Raw genomic sequence first — 20,476 nt, forward strand, 5'->3', positions numbered from 1 at the left:
AGGCCACAACAGTGAGAGGCCCGCCTACCACACACACAAAAAAAACCAACAGAAAAACACTATCCAAACAGGGACATTTGAGAATTAAAGGAGTGTCATTAATAAGCACATCAGGACAACAGGTGTAAACAAGGATCAGCCCTGGCAAACCAAATATATAGTCTCCTGACTTAAAAGTACTTGATAATTAGAAAAGGGAATCGATTCAGTGACTTAGGGACCGATAGAGATGATGAAGAGAATAGGTTCCCACTCAGCCAGAACAAATAAGTTCATGCAGGTTCAGAAGGCTTCTCAGGTAAGTCTCCTCAACACCCTGGTTAAGAAACATTGGGACAACACGCCTAGTCTCTCTCTCTCTACACATTTCCTCCTCAAAAAGACGGCACAAGGGGCCCAGTTTTAACTAGGGAAAGGTATCGTCCGCCTCTCTGGTTAGGACTCCTGAAAGAACCTCACCACCTGAGGTTTGACCAAGGAGCTACTTAAAAATTAAATGCATACATGCTGCTCCACGGGCTCCTTGGCTTCGCTCACTTGGAAACCAATTCAAGGTTTGTTTGGTTTGGTTTCTAACTGCCGTATCAAAGGTCCTCTCCTTGTCAGAGAACTGCCAGCCTCTCTCTGCAAATGTTTTTTTTCCAAAAAGGATCTCTTATTCCAAAATCACTTCACAGTGATGTCACAGAGTAGGAAATAAGGTACAAAATACTCCTTAGAACATTTGCTCTTTTAAGCAAGTTGCTGTTCAGTCAAAGAAATTCACATTTGATAGGAGAGGAGAATCCTAGTTACCTGGTACTTCTACCCCACTCTGTCCTATTTTCTGTTAGAGTAGAGGTCATCAAGTTACAGATTTTGCAAGTTAAAATTATACTTATTTACCTGTCCCTCCCTCCAGGCTGTGATCTCCTGACATCACATCAAATGCCTTATTAATATAAAATATCATTAAAATTACCCAAGGTTTGGACATATTTGTAGGGCCTCATAAATGGAAAGCAGACCAGCCCTCATCCCCCTCTCTTGCTCTTACAAGCTCTGCTTTCAGTTCTTATACCCAAAACAGCCTTTCCTTTGTGATTTTTATTTATAGCAAAGCATATTCCTCCCAGGGCACCTCAGGCAACTGGGAGCCAGCTTCCTCTCTCTCTTCCCCTTCCCATCCCATCAGAACAGTTTCATTGTGCTGGTTCAGCTCTACCTGCTTTTGTGACCACTGGGTCTATCTGTTAGACGAACGCATGATCAAGAGTCTTCTCCCCAGTCCTGCCAGGCCCTCACATGAATTCTCTTGAATGACTGTAGAAAATGATTCTCTCTTTTTGCCTGGACTGTGTTCCCATTTTCTTCATCACAGTCAAGTGAAGATTATCACTTCAGATTGTGTCAGTCTCTGACAGACCTCTCCCATGGGACCTTTCCTTTCTGGCAATTCACTGAGATCCACCAGCCTCATCAAGAAAACAATCAACACATGACTTAAGCTTTAGATTGGATGTGGGTTAAATGCTGGCATCACTTAGTTCTGTCAAGTGACAAATCAAAATGGGAAAATCCAAGCCTTTCAACTATTAAATCAGAGTTCCCACTGTCGGCCCATACTGTGTGTGTTGGTAGGTGGGGGGAGGTGTAATATGTGTGGATGACAGAAAAGGCATGCACTAAGGTCAGCTCATAACCAACATATATATGTAGAAACATAAAGGCCACTATTAATATGTAAGTACAGGCTCCAAAGATGTTTCAGCTTGGTCTCTTCTTCGTCCCGCTACAGAAACCAAACGATCGTGACCATAAAGTGAGAATGGCATTGGGAAATGGCTTGCGAGGAGATGTGTGGAGAGAATTCATCAAGAGATTTGGGGACATTCACATTTATGAGTTCTATGCTTCCACTGAAGGCAATATCGGATTTATGAATTACACGAGAAAAGTCGGTGCTGTTGGAAGAGTAAACTACCTACTGAGAGTAAGTACATTGAAAAATGAGGGCAGCCAGCTTTCAGCACATGGAGATTTCTTAAAAGCTATGTCATGATGATGTTATCTTCAGAATCCCATGCAGTCTCAGAGCCATGGCCCATTCATATCACCAAGAGAGGTTTTGCTCAGGCTCTGTGACAATGACCTAAAAATGACAGGGTCCTCGAATTTTAAAATATTAATTTCTATTGATAACAACCCATTATGCCTTTGCCACCTGCAACTTGTGTGAAGTCTTCTAATGCCATTTATACTTGTATTTGTTAAAACACCTGAAGGTTACCAGTTCTGTACGTTTACGATACACCGTGAAATGTGGTACTTCCCTTTCATCACACTGTACGTTACCACCACCAGGGGAATTTTTTATACATATAGGTGCAGGGCCCCCACCCCCTGAGCTTTGGATTCAATTGTTCTGAGGGGGGGCCCAGGCATCAGTGTTTTCTTAAAGCTGTTCAGCCAGGGTTAAGAACCACTCCTTCAAGATAACCAGGGTGCATCCGAGTTGTAGGATCTTGTAAACATTTGTTTTCACCTAGTAACTACACCAGAAAGATATTTCTTATGTGTAAGCCAGCTCTCACAGCATTCTCTTTTCCCTCTCATTTTATTGCCTCACCTCCAGACAATCTCTTTGCCTTTTATTGTGCTCGAGCAGTCAGTCTTCCAGATGACCACCTATTCTGCAAAATTCCAGAAATATTCAGCAAATGCTGAACCTTCACTTGCTTGAGCAGTCATTACTGTGGTTATGCCTTGGGCAGCTCATCCTGCCTGGGCATGAAACAGCCACACCAGAGCTCCCAGGCAACCTGTGCCCCCGGGGACTGACCAGCAAAGTACAGAGGACAATAGTCCATGTGCATAAGAGATCTGGCCCAAGAGATCAAATTCCACTACCATCACAGACTAGCCCAAGGTCATGCCCGTTGTGTTCCTTAGGCCTCAACTTCAGAATCTATAAAAGAGACAGAAAGAGAAAATATAGAGCCTGGTGCCTGGCCCAAACTCAGTGTAATAAGGGAAGAGAGTTCTTGAAAGGATTACATTAAATAGGATATAACCCAATGCCTGTCATATAATAGCCTTGAAGAGTTATTAGTTGTAAAGTTTATTACTGTTCCATTCCCTGTATTCTGGCCTGATCTCCAGGCATTCCCAAGTCCAAGGAACCTCTCTAACAACAGCTAGACCTACACTACACATGTCCCTCCACTGTGCTCCACACCTGCGCCATCCAATACAGTAGCCACTAGCTACATGTAGCTATTTAAATTATGTAAACTTTTAATCAGTTCTTCATTCACCCTGGCCACATTTCAAGTGCTCAGTAGCCACATGTGTTTAGTGATGACCACGTTGAGTAGTACAGTTATAGGACATTTCCATCATCACAGAAAATTCTACTGGGCAGCACTACTACAGACTGAGAATCAATTTCCTACTCCCCACTGGAATCGCTGCTGAGAGGGTTAATCTTCTCTAGTTAATCTTCTCTAGCATCAGGGCAACCTGAACCAGCCCAAACCTTGGATACCCAGGTTAAATACAGTTCACAACAAGAGAGGGCAGAAAGCTGAGCTGAGGCCTGGTGCAAGCTATCTATGTTGTCACTACTAACCCTCAGAAAACGTGAGTTGCAGGGAAACTTTCATTTCAAACTAAACCTGAGGACCCGAGAAATTGATGCTGTATACTACTAGTTCTTTGCTTCTCATCCATTGATTGCCATGTTTTATTGTCAGTTTTTCTACTTTAAACAAAACCATATATTTTAACTAGAAAAAAAGGAAGACGATGACCCTGCATTTGATGAGGAAAAAAGCATTACTTACCAACCCAAATTTTTTTTACATTCTTGCAAATAAACAAGATCTACACTTGTTGAATATGAATGCTATTTGGTTTCTAATGGTTAACTGCTACTACCAAAGCATATGATTGGTTAATTTATCATACAGATTTGAAAACAAATTTGAAATGGACATAGTAATCATGGTTAATAATTAAATCTAAACACTGTCACATTTGTATTTTGCTGCCAATATAGAAAATAGTATACTTATTGCTCTTACTGAATTAAATTTAAATTCTTATGCCCTTGAATTATAGTAACATGAAATATGGTGGAATTTTAATAATTTTATAGCCATGGGCATGAAACAAAGTATACCATTATATCATTGAATCTTAAATGTATCGGAGAACATGTCCCTGGAATGCGAAACATCTAACAGTAGTGGATTAAGGTTAAACAAGATTTTTTTATAACATTTTTATTGGAGTATAATTGCTTTACAATGGTGTGTTAGTTTCTGCTTTATAACAAAGTGAATCCGTTATACACAAACATATATCCCCATATCTCTTCCCTCCTGCATCTCCTTCTATCCCACCCTCCCGATCCCACCCTTCAAGCTGGTCACAAAACACTGAGCTGATCTCCCTGTGCTATGTGACTGCTTCCCACTAGCTATCTATTTTACATTTGGTAGTATATATATGTCCATATATACACTACCACTCTCTCACTTTGTCCCAGCTTACCCTTCCCCCTCCAGTGTCCTCAAGTCCATTCTCTAGTAGGTCTGCGTCTTTATTCCCGTCATGCCACTAGGTTCTTCATGACCATTTTTTTTCTTTTTTAGATTCCATATATGTTAGCATACGGTATTTGTTTTTCTCTTTCTGACTTACTTCACTCTGCATGACAGACTCTAGGTACATCCACCTCACTAGGAATAACTCAATTTTGTTTCTTTTTATGGCTGAGTAATATTCCATTGTATATATGTGCCACATCTTCTTTATCCATTCATCTGTTGATGGTCACTTAGGTTGCTTCCATGTGCTGGCTATTGTAAATAGAGCTGCAATGAACATTGTGATACATGACTGTTTTTGAATTATGGTTTTCTCAGGGTATATGCCCAGTAGTGGGATTGCTGGGTCGTATGGTAGTTCTATTTTTAGTTTTTTAAGGAACCTCCATTGGCTGTATCAATTTACCACCAACAGTGCAAGAGGGTTCCCTTTTCTCCACACCCTCTCCAGCATTTATTGTTGGTAGATTTTTTAATGATGGCCATTCTGACTGGTGTGAGGTGATACCTCATTGCACTTTCGATTTGCATTTCTCTAATGATTAGTGATGTTGAGCATCCTTTCATGTGTTTGTTCGCTATCTGTATATCTTCTTTAGAGAAATGTTTATTTAGGTCTTCAGCCCATTTTTGGATTGGGTTGTTTGTTTTTCTGATATTGAGCTGCATGAGCTGCTTGTAAATTAATGAGATTAATCTTTTGTCAGCTGCTTCATTTGCAAATATTTTCTCCCATTCTGAGTGTTGTCTTTTCACCTTGCTTATGTTTCCTTTGCAGTGCAAAAGCTTTTAAGTTTCATTAGGTCCCATTTGTTTATTTTTGTTTTTATTTCCATTTCTCTAGGAGGTGGGTCAAAAAGGATCTTGCTGTGATTGTTGTCAAAGTGTTCTGCCTATCTTTTCCTCTAAGAGTTTTATAGTGTCTGGCCTTACATTTAGGTCTTTAATCCATTTTGAGTTTATTTTTCTGTATGGTGTTAGGGAGTGTTCTAATTTCATTCTTTTACATATAGCTATCCAGTTTTCCCAGCACCACTTATTGAAGAGGCTGTCATTTCTCCATTGTATACTCTTGCCTCCTTTGTCAAAAATAAGGTGACCATATGTTCATAGGTTTATCTCTGGGCCTTCAGTCCTGTTCCATTGATCTATCTTTCTGTTTTTGTGCCAGTACCATATTGTCTTGATTACTTTAGCTTTGTAGTATAATCTGAAGTCCAGGAGCCTGATTTGTCCAGCTCCGTTTTTCTTTCTCAAGATTGCTTTGGCTATTCCGGGTCTTTTGTGTTTCCATACAAACTGTGAAAGTTTTTGCTCTAGTTCTGTGAAAAATACCATTTGTAATTTGATAGGGATTGCATTGAATCTGTAGACTGCTTTGGGTAGTATAGTCATTTCCACAATGTTGAATCTTCCAATCCAAGAACATAATATATCTCTCCATCTGTTTGTATCATCTTTAATTTCTTTCATCAGTGTCTTATAATTTTCTGCATACAGGTCTTTTGTGTCCTTAGGTAGGTTTATTCCCAGCTATTTTATTCTTTTTGTTGCAATGGTAAATAGGAGTGTTTTCTTAATTTCTCTTTCAGATTTTTCATCATTAGTGTATAGGAATGCCAGAGACTTCTGTGCATTAATTTTGTATCCTGCAAATTTACCAAATTCATTGATTAGCTCTGGTAGTTTTCTGGTCGCATCTTTAGGATTTTCTATGTATAGTATCACGTCATCTGCAAACAGTGACAGTTTTACTTCTTCTTTTCTGATTTGGATTCCTTTTATTTCTTTTTCTTCTCTGAATGCTGTGGCTAAAACTTCCAAAACTACGTTGAATAATAGTGGTGAGAGTGGGCAACCTTGTATTGTTCCTAATCTTAGCAGAAATGGTCTTAGTTTTTCACCATTGAGAATGATGTTGGCTGTGGGTTTGTCATATATGGCCTTTATTATGTTGAGGTAAGTTCCCTCTATGCCTACTTTCTGGAGAGTTTTTATCATAAATGGGGGTTGAATTTTGTCAAAAGCTTTTGCTGCATCTATTGAGATGATCATATGGTTTTTATCCTTCAATTTGTTAATATGGAGTATCAGACTGATTGATTTGCATATATTGAAGAATCCTTGCATTCCTGGGATAAACCCCACTTGATCATAGTGTATGACCCTTTTAATGTGCTGTTGAATTCTGTTCCCTAGTATTTTGTTCAGGATTTTTGCATCTGTTCATCAGTGATATTGGCCTGTAATTTTCTTTCTTTGTGACATCTTTGTCTGGTTTTGGTATCAGGGTGATGGTGGCCTCATAGAATGAGCTTGGGAGTGTTCCTCCCTCTGCTATATTTTGGAAGAGTTGAAGAAGGATAGGTGTTAGCTCTTCTCTAAATGTTTGATAGAATTCACCTGTGAAGCCATCTGGTCCTGAGCTTTTGTTTGTTGGAAGATTTTTAATCACAGTTTCAATTTCAGTGCTTGTGATTGGTCTGCTTATATTTTCTATTTCTTCCTGGTTCAGTCTTGGAAGGTTGTGCTTTTCTAAGAATTTGTCCATTTCTTCCAGGTCGTCCATTTTATTGGCATAGAGTTGCTTGTAGTAATCTCTCATGATCCTTTGTATTTCTGCAGTGTCAGTTGTTACTTCTTCTTTTTTCTTTTATAATTCTATTGATTTGAGTCTTCTCCCTTTTTTTCTTGATGAGTCTGGCTAATGGTTTATCAATTTTGTTTACCTTCTCAAAGAACCAGCTTTTAGTTTTATTTGCTATCATTGACTTCATTTCTTTTTCATTTATTTCTGATCTGATCTTTATGATTTATTTCCTTCTGCTAACTTTGGGGTTTTTTTGCTCTTCTTTCTCTAATTGCTTTAGATGTAAGGTTAGGTTGTTTATTTGAGATGTTTCTTGTTTCTTGAGGTAGGATTGTATTGCTATAAACTTCCTTCTTAGAACTGCTTTTGCTGCATCCCATAGGTTTTGCGTCATCGTGTTTTCATTGTCATTTGTTTTTAGGTATTTTTTGTTCTCCTCTTTAATTTCGTCAGTGATCTCTTGGTTATTAAGTGGTGTATTGTTTAGCCTCCATGTATTTCTATTTTTTACAGAATTTTTCCTATAATTGATATCTAGTCTCATAGCATTGTGGTTGGAAAAGATACTTGATACAATCTCGATTTTTTTTAATTTACCAAGGCTTGATTTGTGACCCAAGATGTGATCTATCCTGGAGAATGTTCCATGAGCACTTGAGAAGAAAGTGTATTCTGTTGTTTTTGGATGGAATGTCATATAAATATCAATTAAGCCCATCTTGTTTAATGTATCATTTAAAACTTGTGTTTCCTTATTTATTTTTATTTTGAATGATCTGTCCATTGGTGCAAGTGGGGTGTTAAAGTCCCCTACGGATTGTGTTACCATCGATTTCCCCTTTTATGGCTGTTAGTATTTGCCTTATGTATTGAGGTGCTCCTATGTTGGGTGCATAAATATTTACAATTGTTATATCTTCTTCTTGGATTGATCCCTTGATCATTATGTAGTGTCCTTCTTTGTCTCTTCTAATAGTCTTTGTTTAAAAGTCTATTTTGTCTGATATGAGAATTGCTACTCCAGTTTTCTTTTGATTTCCATTTGCATGGAATATCTTCTTCCATCCCCTCACTTTCAGTCTGTTTGTGTCCCTAGGTCTGAAGTGGGTCTCTTGTAGACAGCATATATACGGGTCTTGTTTTTGTATCCATTCAGCCAGTCTATGTCTTTTGGTTAGAACATTTAATCCATTTACATGTAAGGTAATTATCAATATTTATGTCCCTATTACCATTTTAATTGTTTTGGGTTTGTTATTATAGGTCTTTTCCTTCTCTTGTGTTTCCTGCCTAGGGAAGTTCCTTTAGCATTTGTTGTAGAGCTGGTTTGGTGGTGCTGAATTCTCTTAGCTTTTGCTTGTATGTAAAGATTTTAATTTCTCTGTTGAATCTGAATGAGACCCTTGCTAGGGAGAGTAATCTTGGTTGTAGGCTTTTCCCTTTCATCACTTTAAATATGTTCTGCCACTGTCTTCTGGCTTGCAGAGTTTCTGCTGAAAGATCGGCTGTTAACCTTATGGAGATTCCCTTGTATGTTATTTGTTGTTTTTCCCTTGCTTTTAATATTTTTTCTTTGTATTTAATTTTTGATAGTTTGATTAATATGTGTCTTGGCGTGTTTCTCCTTGGATTTATCCTGTATGGGACTCTCTGTGCTTCCTGGACTTGGGTGGCTATTTCCTTTCTCATATTAGGGAAGTTTTCAACTATAATCCCTTCAAATATTTCTCAGTCCCTTTCTTTTTCTCTTCTTCTGTGACCCCTATAATTCAAATGTTGGTGTGTTTAATGTTGTCCCAGAGGTCTCTGAGACTGTTTTCAATTCTTTTCATTCTTTTTCTTTATTCTGCCCTGTAGTAATTATTTCCACTATTTTATCTTCCAGGTCACTTGTCCATTCTTCTGCCTCAGTTATTCTGCTATTGATTCCTTCTAGAGAATTTTTAATTTCATTTATTGTGTTGTTCATCATTGTTTGTTTGCTCTTTACTTCTTTTAGGTCCTTTTAAACGTTTCTTGTATTTTCTCCATTCTATTTCCAAGATTTTGGATCACCTTTACTATCATGACTCTGAATTCTTTTTCAGGTAGACTGCCTATTTCTTCCTCATTTGTTAGGTCTGGAGGGTTTTTACCTTGCTCCTGCATCTGCTGCATATTTCTCTTTCTTCTCATTTTGCTTAACTTACTGTGTTTGTGGTCTCCTTTTCACAGGCTGCAGGTTTGTCATTCCCATTGTTTCTGGTGTCTGCCCCAGTGGGTTAGGTTTGTTTAGTGTGTTGTGTAGCCTTCCTGGTGGAGGGGACTGGTGCCTGTGTTCTGGTAAATGAGGCTGGATCTTGTCTTTCTCGTGGGCAGGACCGCAACTGGTGGTGTGTCTTGGGGTGTCTGTGACCTTATTATGATTTTAGGCAGCCTCTCTGCTAATGGGTGAGGTTGTGTTCCTGTCTTGCTAGTTGTTTCGCATGGGTTGTCCAGCACTGGAGCTTGCTGGTCATTCAGTGGAGCTGGGTCTTAGCGTAGAGACAGATATCTCTGGGAGACCTCTCATCAATTGATATTATGAGGGGCTGGGATGTCTCTAGCGAACCAATGTCCTGAACTCGGCTCTCCCACCTCAGAGGCACAGGCCTGACACCTGGCCAGAGCACCAAGACCCTATCAGCCACATGGCTCAGAAGAACAGGGAGAAAAAAAGAAAAAAAATTATAAAATAAAATAAAGTTATTAAAATTAAAAATAATTACTAAAAACAAAAAATTAAAAAGTAATAAAACAGGAAAGAAAGAAGAGAGAAACCAAACCAAAAAAGAAATCCACCAATGATAACAAGCTCTAAAAACTAACTGTAGTTAAAGAAAGAGCAACAAGAAAAAAAGCGGACAGACAGAACCCTAGGACAAATGGTAAAAGCAAAGCTATACAGACAAAATTACAGAAAGAAGCATACACATACACACTCACAAAAAGAGAAAAAGGAATAAAAAATATATATCATTGCTCCCAAAGTCCACTGCCTCGATTTAAGATGATTATTTGTCTATTCAGGTGTTCCACAGATGCAGGGTACATCCAGTTGATTGTGGAGATTTAATCCGCGGCTCCTGAGGCTGCTGGGAGGGATCTCCCTTTCTCTTCTTTGTTCGCACAGCTCCTGGGGTTCAGCTTTGGATTTGACCCCACCTCTGCATGTAGGTCGCCTGAGGGCATCTGTTCTTTGCTCAGACAGGATGGGGTTAAAGGAGCAGCTGATTCAGGGGCTCTGGCTCACTCAGGCCAGGGGGAGGGAGGGGTACGGATGCAGGGCGAGCCTGCAGCGGCAGAGGCCGGCATGACGTTGCACCAGCCTGAGGCGTGCAGTGTGTTGTCCCCGGGAGGTTGTCCCTGGATCACGGGACCTTGGCAGTGGCGGACTGCACAGGCTTCCGGGAGCGGAGGTGTGGATAGTGACCTGTGCTTGCACACAGGCTTCTTGGTGGTGGCAGCAGAGGCCTTAGCGTCTCATGCCCGTCTCTGGGGTCCGTGCTGATAGCCGCGGTTCGCGCCCGTCTCTGGAGCTCATTTAGGCGGTGCTCTGAATCCCCTCTCCTCGCGCACCCCGAAACAATGGTCTCTTGCCTCTTAGACAGGTCCAGACTTTTTCCCAGACTCCCTCCCGGCTAGCCGTGGCGCACTAACCCCTTCAGGCTGTGTTCACGCCACCAGTCCTCTCACCGCACTCCGACCGAAGCCCGAGCCTCAGCTCCCAGCCCCCACCCGCCCCGGCATGTGAGCAGACAAGCCTCTCGGGCTGCTGAGTGCCAGTCGGCACCTATCCTCTGTGCGGGAATCTCTCCGCTTTGCCCTCCGCACCCTGTGACTGCGCTCTCCTCTGCGGCTCCAAAGCTTCCCCCCTGCGCAATCCACAGTCTCGGCCCGCAAAGGGGCTTCTAGTGTGTGGAAACCTTTCCTCCTTCACAGCTCCCTACCACTGGTGCAGGTTCCGTCCGTATCCTTTTGTCTCTGGTTATTCTTTTTTCTTTTGCCCTACCTGTGTACGTGGGGAGTTTCTTACCTTTTGGGAAGTCTGAGGTCTTCTACCAGCATTCAGTAGGTGTTCTGTAGGAGCAGTTCCACGTGTAGATGTATTTCTGATGTATTTGTGGGGAGGAAGGCGATCTCCACATCTCACTCCTCCGCCATCTTGAAGGTCTCCCCTAAACAAGATTTTAAAAGCTCACATGTGATGTGTCCACCAAAACACATGCATGAGAATGTTCATAACAGCTTTACATTTAATAGTCTAAAACTAGAAACATCCAAATGTCCATTAACAGGAGAAGAGATAAATAAATTGTGGTATATTCATACAAGGAAAGTTGCATGGCAATAAAAAGTACACCACTGACACAAACACCAACAGGGAGGGATGGATATCACAGCCATTATGCTGAGTGAAAGCAGCAGATACTAAGGCATATATTTATTTCACTTATTTGATGCTTAAAACTACTTGATGGCAATAAAAGTCAGAATAGTGACTTGACAGAAAGGGGCAGGAGGAAATTTCTAACGGTAATGAAAACGTTTAGTATCTTGATCTGGGCAGTAGTTACATAAGGGTATGCATATGCAAAAATTCATCAAGCTGTACACTTAAATATGTGCACTTTGTATGCTTTATGTATGCTATGCCACAATAAAAAAGAATAAGTTGTGAAAGAATATGTGCTCAGAATGATCCATTTTAATTTTGCTAGAAAGTCATAACTTATGAGCTGATTAAATATGATGTGGAAAAAGATGAACCCGTTCGAGATGGAAATGGATATTGCATCAAAGTTCCCAAAGGTACAGTGGATTTTTGTTCAATTAACCTGTGCCTTTTCTTACCTTAACCAAGTGACTCTTAAGAACTAACATATCACAGCTAAAATGAACACATGGTAAAATTTATCAGTGGGGGAAAAAAAGAGGTTTATTTTCGTACTCTTGGAAATAGATAAATTCCAAAAGATAGTAATTTACCACTACACGTAATATAACTATAATTTGAAAGCTAGCTTAATAATTTCTTGATTATGAGGTAAGCATTTTGCAGAAGCGGATATGTAATTATGGTTGCAAAACTACGGTTAGCTTTAGCGGGCCTTTCCTTTAAGCTTAAACTACTATGCGTTTGTCTAATTGTGTGTGTAAATCATTATTCAGTGAAAGATTAGTATTAAAAGAATTACAAATGTGTGGCCATAGAGAATAATGTACTCTGTGTGTGTGTGCATGGTGTATATATGTGTGTATATGATATACATGGAAATACATGTACACATGCATGTAAAATGACTTCTTGCAGCCAGCTTGTTGCCACTGGGTTGTATGGCATCAGTTTTAAAAGAAGGTTAATACTAAAAGTTGCCTACTGCTGGTACATAAAATAACAATTTACTTTCTTCTGTCTTAGGTGAAGTCGGACTCCTGGTTTGCAGAATCACACAACTCACACCATTTAGTGGCTATGCTGGAGGAAAGTCTCAGACAGAGAAGAAAAAACTGAGAGATGTCTTTAAGAAAGGAGACCTCTATTTCAACAGTGGAGATCTCTTAATGATGGACCACGAAAATTTTATCTACTTCCACGACAGAGTTGGAGATACATTCCGGTTGGTTTCTCTGAATTATTGAGCCAAAAACAAACACATGCACAGTTTGGCTTACTCCTAAATTAGAGTCGCATTCCACTTTGGTTATGGTACTCCATTTCCTTCTGTCTCTTTGGTGTGTCAATTCAACCTCCTGTATTCCCAGAAAACAAGGCGCAAAATACACGGGGTATCACTCTGCAATGCATAGTTATCTTGGTTGAGCAACACCAGATGAAACTAGGAGAGAAAACCTGTGTCTGATTTTGGGCACCTAAATAACTTAGTCCATCCAATTCCTCCCATTTATCCTCAATTATTACCAGTCACTCAGGTCAGCCAGGGATTTTCATACTGTTTCCAATCATGAGGCTTTTTCTCAGATAAAATCAAATGCAAATTAATGTGAAGCTGATCTAGTTGAAGAGGAGGTGAGGGTTCTGAGCCCCATCTGCTCCTGTCCCTCCCACTCTCCATTCCCAACCAGATGGTTTCCCACAGAGCCCACAAGTCAGCACAGTGGAGTTTGAAAGTCATCGTAATAGACCATGAAATTAATTCTCAGCAACAGCATGGTCCTCCAGCTTCATGACACTTCTGTTTAACCAGCTTCCTTCCCGTATAAACTCCCTCAGGCCAGACCCTGTGTCTGCTTGTTCACCCCCCAGCACCTAGTACAGTGATTACTTTTTACATGAATGAATGAGGAAGAGATGGAAGTTGTCTGTCTGTAGTAGAAAGAGCATGGATATGAATGAGAAGAACTCAGCTCCCAGGCTTCCTCTTTACCCCTGAGCAGCTGTGTTATCAGGCAGGTAATCTTTCTGTACCTCAGTTCCTTCACCCATGAAATGAGGGTCCCAATGATCCTTACGGTTCCTTCCATCTCTAATATCCCATGACTCTGGATCTATATCATTATGTTATGCCACCTTCATGTTACTAAAAAAGATACTTCTGGGAGATCTAAAGAATTTTTAAATGTAAGACAAAATTTAACTCTTTATTCAAAGAAAAAGTAGCACCTGATTGGGCACTAACATTATTCTCCTTACAAATAGAGTATGATATTTTCTTTCTTATTAAAAGCTTTTTCATTGCCATAAGACCCTGAAAAACAAGTATGAAATTCTAGTTAATAGACATTTACTAACTGAATTAAATAGCAGCCAAAGTTAGTGAGTGAGGGAAGTGAGAGACTTAAACACAGCAAAAAGTCATTGAGATTTATTTTTGATTTCTAGTGCCTTTCTTAGGCCAAACCCATATTTTAACATTAGAACATCATTCTGTGTATCACATTTCATGTGGCAAGGTTAAAATTCCACATTTTATTCTTTAGGTCTATGCCTTTGTCTTTCATGCCTCAAGCAGGGTGCCTCTCCCATGACTAAGTTGGAGAGTTTGGGGGCCAAGGTGAGGAAGACAAACGCAGCCACCCCACAGTGGTCTGGAGGAAACACCTGTCACAGACAACCTGCACCGCAGACCACCAGTGACCTCTGCTAACCTTGCCTTTTCTTCCAGGTGGAAAGGGGAAAATGTGGCCACCACTGAAGTTGCTGACATAGTAGGACTGGTTGATTTTGTCCAAGAAGTGAATGTTTATGGCGTGTCTGTGCCAGGTATGCACAAGATATTATAAATCAATGCCAAAACTCCTACACTAACAGAATATAATTTTAAACCCCGTGCAAAGTTTGTCATCACTTCCTCCTGCCAGCTGGAGAATGAAACAACTCTTTCCCAGCCTCCTGGGAGTAAGGGGCTTATGTCTGGTTTATGTGCCATTATAAATCAGACAGGTCAGTACATCTGAACCTGGCCTTCCTCTGTGGTTCACTCCCCAGCTGTTCTTGGGCTCTCAAGCAAGCCAAATCTCTCCACGATGCAGGGTCCATGCAGCATTTGGCATGCCTCAAGAAAAGAGGTATCATGCTTGAGAGCTTGGAAGTGGTATCTTGGCCTCTGAACTGGGAGGCACAAGTAAGAGCAAGTGCCGTTGCTAGAGGAAAAAAGCCAGGAAGGAGCTGATTTTTTCCAGACTCTTCTTTTAAACCAAGTCCCTGACCCCAGCTTGCTCCACTGAGTTTCAGAATCATCACACAAAGTGCTGTCACCAAGCCTCTGTCTGCAGATCTGCCTCTGCCAGCAGAGTGGGGAGGGTGAGGTCTGATTTTGGGTCCTGGCTCCAACACCTGCTGGCTGTTGGACTTCACGCAAATCACTAAATTAGAGATAATACCAATCCTGCAGTTAAGATTGTCGAGAAAACTAATTCATTTTAATTACATAAATACTAAATGTATATTTATCAGACACGTACATGAGGGTTGTCATGAAAAGAAATCATTTTAATTATAGATGTCAGAGAGGATTAAAACTTCCAAATCACTATCCAAATATAAGGTACTAGGGGAATCGGTATTCCCTAGAACTCAGTATTTGGGATTCTCATCTATACTCAAAATGGAAATCCCAAAGTCCCTTTTACCTGAGCTATGATGGTTTCACATGACATTGTGCTGGCCTTTTATTTTTTAAAGAATATTTGAGGCTTTCTCTTGCCTGCTCCTCTCCAACCCGGTGACAATGACTTGACAGGAAGTGTAGCCACATCTCAGGTCAGAGTCTGAGGGGTGCAGAATACTTCTCATGTTGGATTTCAGGCTGAATTAACACAAGGGCCCATATTGTGGTTGTCAGCCATGGCACCATGCTGGCCTCTCACAGACCCCATCTGGAATATGTTGCATGCCCTTCTAAATGCTGGAGTTTTTAAAGTAACAATACAAAAGAATGAGTATGAGAAGGTAAGAGAATATGGGAAATGGAATGGAAAGGCCTAATCCACTGCTCTTCAAAGTGGTGTCACCTACAAATTGGCACTCGCCATCTGCCTCTACAAGGATCAAATTACGAGCCGCTGCAGCTGCACACCTTCAACATGCCCTGAAAGGAGTTCAAGGTGGACATCAGGAATGAGGCACTCTGTGCTCTGGGAAAAACTGGCAGAACAGGTCTTCAGATAGATATCTTCAGGAGAAGATTTTATGAGCCCAATTCTTGCATCTCCTCATATCTAGAAAAGCACTAAAATCCTTCATGGTGACATCTGCTCCTCGTGACTAGCAGTGTCCTTCGTGAGACTAGCAGATACCTTCTGCAAAAAATATGTGCCTGGTTGCATGTACTCCCCCTTCACTAAATTCCCATGTGTACTGACCTTCTGCCCTACCTCTTTGGAGCAGTTTCTCAGAGCTATCTGAAATGCTGTCTCCCAGGCTATAGTCCTCATTTTGCCCCCAAATAAAATTTAACTCACAACTCTCACGTTGTGCATTTTTTTCATTTGACAGTAGGGTCCCTGGGCCAGCAACAGCATCATCGCCCAGGAGCTTGTTAAAAATTTAATATTTCTCATGTTAGAAATGCCCACCCCAGAACTACTGAACCAGAATCTCTGGGGTGGGGCCCAGGGAGCTGTGTTTTAACAAGCCCTCCAGTGATTCTTAAAACAAATGAAGTCTGGTTTTGGAGTGATGAAAATGTTCTAGAGCTAGATACTGGTGATAGTTGCACGACATTGTGAACATACTAAATGCCACTGAACTGTATACTTTAAAATGGTTAAAATAATGAATTGTATGTTTTACCACAATTTTTAAAAAACACTGAAGTCTGAGAAGCCTGGAGGCCTAGTGGTTCTGAAAATTTAGCCAGTCATCAGAATCATCTGGGAAACTTTTTAAAGCCCAGATCTGGGGTTTGGGACTAAATCTTTGTGTCTTTTTTAAATTCCCAAATGGGTCTACCACCCAGTAAAGTTTAGGAGCCATTGATATAGAACAAAGAAGAGGAGGCTAATGGGTTTCAAATGATTGGGAGACAAGTCAGGTAGAACAAGGAGCAGCTGTGTTTATGTTGCACTGGAGAGCAGAATAAAACAGATGGATTGAAATGACCAGGGAGCAAATTTTAGCCTGAGAACTCTCCTGTAGCCAGAGGGACCAACAACAGAGTGGTCTGTCTCCTGAGGTAGACAATGTCCCACCAACTGGGATGTGTAAAGAGGCTGGCTGTCCACCTGGGATCCTGTGAGAATTCTTACAGCAGTGAAAGATTAAAGATGAACCCTAAAGTCTCCTATTTTCAGATTCTGTGATTCTCAGTGCCACTCTTGCAGCCTAGAAATGTGGCAGATCTATCTAGAGAAAGACATCAGTCCACCAGGGTGATTCTCACTACCGAAGGGCTGAACAAGGCCTTCACAGAGCTCAGCTTTGGACCAGGAAGAAACTTGTAAGTTTGGGCCTAGACTAGAGATGACATCAGAACTGCCAAACTACTCTCTAGAGCTTTATATTATCAATAGAACTTTCTGCAGTGTTCTGAAAATGTTCTATATCTGCACTGTCCAGCATGGTAGCCAATAGCTACCATATGGTTGTTGAGCACTTGAAATGTGGCTAGTGCAACTGAGGGACTGAATTTTTCATTTTATTTAATTATAATTAATTTTAATAGCTACATGTGACCAGTGGCCACCATATTGGATAGTGCAACTCTAGAGAACCTCTGGCCCGAACTGCTGCAGACAGGAACCTTCCCCCTGGAGCTGAACTAGCCCCAGCCAACCTCTGGGAGTCAGGACAGAGACCTGAGATCCAACAGCCCCATTTGCCTCTCGGTTGGGCATTGCCTCTGTCAGAGCAAGAAGCAAGGAGCCAGTTGACTCTGAAGATTTCTTTTGCATCAGCCTCTGCCTTAATTCTAAAAGGAGCTCATTGGAGACATTCAAGATTCCTGAGACCGGTACCTTTGAGACAGCTACCAGGGACCCCTAGAGAAAGAGGGTATGGTGCCCTGCCTCCCTCCTTCAGATATGAGGCAAAGCAAATGAGGATGCATTTCCTTTCTTATAATTTTTCCTCTTGTTTTCTGACTTCTTTAGAGTCATGGGAAAACACACAACCACCATGGGAGAGATTTTGAAAGCTGGGGCCCAGGTGACGAAGGGCGGCTCCTTCCCCCTCTCTGATTACAGTTAAGTAGTTCAGGGAAGTGGACCTGGACTCCCACTGGGTCTGCCCGATCACGTAGAAGAGGTATTAATATGTAATTACCACTGTCCTCACAAGAAACCAATGGTAATTGTTCTAAACACCGGGAAGAAAGAGCTGTTAGGATCTGTTTCCCCTGTGGAGAGCACAACCTCTCTGGACTAGAAGGCATCCAGGTGGGGAGGTGGGGGTGCAGTGGGCACATACCTTGATCTGCCTTCACCCTCCTGTCCTGCAGCCTCTCTGAAATGCAGAGGCAAAGCTATTAGGAACCGTGATTATATGTCTCAGAGGTGAACATCTGTGCCTGGAAGCACAATAGACCTGACCTGCGACCCAAAGAACCACCTGAGCCCAATTATCCTTGACAGGGGAGCAAGGGTTTTTCACCAGAATCCAAAAAATTTTTTAGCCACTAATTCAACCTTTTTCCCATTCTGGTGTTTACATCTAGGCTGCCAAGAAGGATGATGTCAATAAGCACAGGATCTTTAGCCAGCCTGCCTCAATTCCATTTCTGGCCCTGCCTAGTATTTGCTGCATGAATTTGAACAAGTCTTTTAATGTCATTAAGCCTCAGTTTCTTCACCTGTAAAATGGAGATAACCTTTGTACCTCTTCATAAGGTTGTCGAGGGTTAAATAAGATAGTACATAAAGCACACTTAGTAAAGGACCTGGCATGTAATAAAGATTCAATCAATGTATAGCTTGTTGTTTTGTTGTTATCTTTAATTCACTTTAGAATTTAACTTCAACATATATTTGAAATAAAAATTCCAGCTATTCAAAAGAAACCCATGCCATAAATCTGTCTCAGTTCTCTGTACTTTAACCTAGCAAAGGTCATTTATTTTATCATAAATAAAATAAATAGCTACAACCCACCTAATTTTTTCTCACTTTAACTCTAGGTCACGAGGGTCGAATTGGCATGGCTTCCATCAAGATGAAGGAAGACCATGAATTTGATGGAAGGAAACTCTTTAAGCATGTGGCCGATTACCTGCCCAATTACGCAAGGCCCCGGTTTCTAAGAATACAGGTGAGACCCCTTGTTATAAAGTTCAGTTATCCTCTCTCTTGGAGACACCTGAGTCTAAGGGAACAATTCCTCTTCTACCATGGGAGCACAACGGCCAAATTTTCACTACTCTTTCAGGAAGCTAAATGAGGAAGCAGAAATACCAGAAAATATAGCTAGATGAAACCAAATCCTAATCCCTTTTTCCCTAAAACCACAGGCAGTTCATTCAGCAACAGTGTTAGCAAATAACTCACAAAGTCTGTTTGATGAGGTATAACAAACACATAAAATAGAAATGCTCAGACCCTCTTACTTATTGTTTCCAGTTTTAAAGAATGGAAAAATTCCCTGAGGTCCTGCACCTTTCTGTGATGTGAACTTTAATTGGGCATCATTAGCCAGTAGGAACTACCAAAGGCTAAACCGTCACGGATAGAGATTTTTTTTTTTCTTTCTCAAACATTAACCCCTTAGTTTAACACTCTCACTTTTGGACCTTGAGCTCTGTGATTCTGTAGCTGAAGATGTGAGAAAAGAAGTGTTAGATTACCAGATATTGCTAAGGTTAAACGGTTATTTCTGTTGATGTTCATAAAACACTGACATGCTTTACAGTGATGGTTGAGAGACATGAAAGTTGAAATATCCTCAGATCATCACCTATTTACTGAAGAAGAAACAAGTCTTCAGTGTCACAAACAGGCTGAAAAAAAAAGTTGTCTGTGTGTACATGATTCCTTTCCCCACCCCACCATTAATCAGAATATTCCAGGAATACTGGAAGCTCACCAAGTGACAGACTCTTCTGCTCCGTATTCCACTGTCTGCAGACTCTCTCTCCCCACATGTGATCGTCAAGCTTTAAGGGAAGGAAAAATACCTCCACAGAGGGCCCCCTAGTGGAGGTTCTGAAGACAGGCTATCTTGGTATCACACAGAATCTGCTTTCACAGCTCTCAAATGATTGTTTGATGTTTTTCAGGACACCATTGAGATCACTGGAACTTTTAAACACCGAAAAGTGACCCTCATGGAAGAGGGCTTTAACCCTGCAGTTATCAAAGATGCCTTGTATTTCTTGGATGACAAAGCAGAAATGTATGTGCCGATGACTAAGCACATTTACAATGCCATTAATGATAAAACTCTGAAACTCTGAATATTACCAGGAGGGTAACTCAGTGTATTTCTAGAAAGAAACTGAATGGACCTAGTACAGCCACTTGATATAATCCCACTTTAATTTGATTGAAGATTGTGCAGTGCAATTTTTTTATGCATACCAGTAAGGAGAGACTTTTTAAAATTACACCCGAACCTTTGCAAGTGAAAAGATTTATATGTAATTGTTTTTCAATTTGCACCTACTGTTTGTATTTGCAAACTAAGCTTGTTAGAGGGAGGATGTTATTTTTTAAAATATGTAATAAAATAGATGAACACCAACATATGCAAAGGCACTTCTTCCTGACTTGATTCTAAATGCGAACGCTGAGCCTGACAGTATCATTGGCAATTTTTCACAGGTGTCCCCTTTATAATGCTAATGGCATTCTGAGTAAAAAGTGGTAAGGAGTTGGGAGGTGA

At 40.8% G+C, this 20,476-nt stretch overlaps 1 protein-coding gene across 2 annotated transcripts in view; it reads left to right on the plus strand.

Annotated features, from left to right (window-relative positions):
- SLC27A2 (solute carrier family 27 member 2) overlaps positions 1 to 20,048 on the plus strand; it is a 54,441-nt gene extending 34,393 nt beyond the window's left edge. For both annotated transcript variants that reach the window (XM_060169084.1, XM_060169091.1), the window contains 6 exons: positions 1,778 to 1,972; positions 11,922 to 12,012; positions 12,623 to 12,821; positions 14,328 to 14,425; positions 18,777 to 18,907; positions 19,872 to 20,048. In XM_060169084.1, coding sequence (XP_060025067.1) covers positions 1,778 to 1,972; positions 11,922 to 12,012; positions 12,623 to 12,821; positions 14,328 to 14,425; positions 18,777 to 18,907; positions 19,872 to 20,048 — 891 coding nt within the window. The remainder of the gene's footprint in view (positions 1 to 1,777; positions 1,973 to 11,921; positions 12,013 to 12,622; positions 12,822 to 14,327; positions 14,426 to 18,776; positions 18,908 to 19,871) is intronic.
- Positions 20,049 to 20,476: the final 428 nt, after the last annotated feature.

Source organism: Lagenorhynchus albirostris, chromosome 1 (genome assembly GCF_949774975.1).
Source record: "Lagenorhynchus albirostris chromosome 1, mLagAlb1.1, whole genome shotgun sequence".
NCBI classification, from domain to species: domain Eukaryota; kingdom Metazoa; phylum Chordata; class Mammalia; order Artiodactyla; family Delphinidae; genus Lagenorhynchus; species Lagenorhynchus albirostris.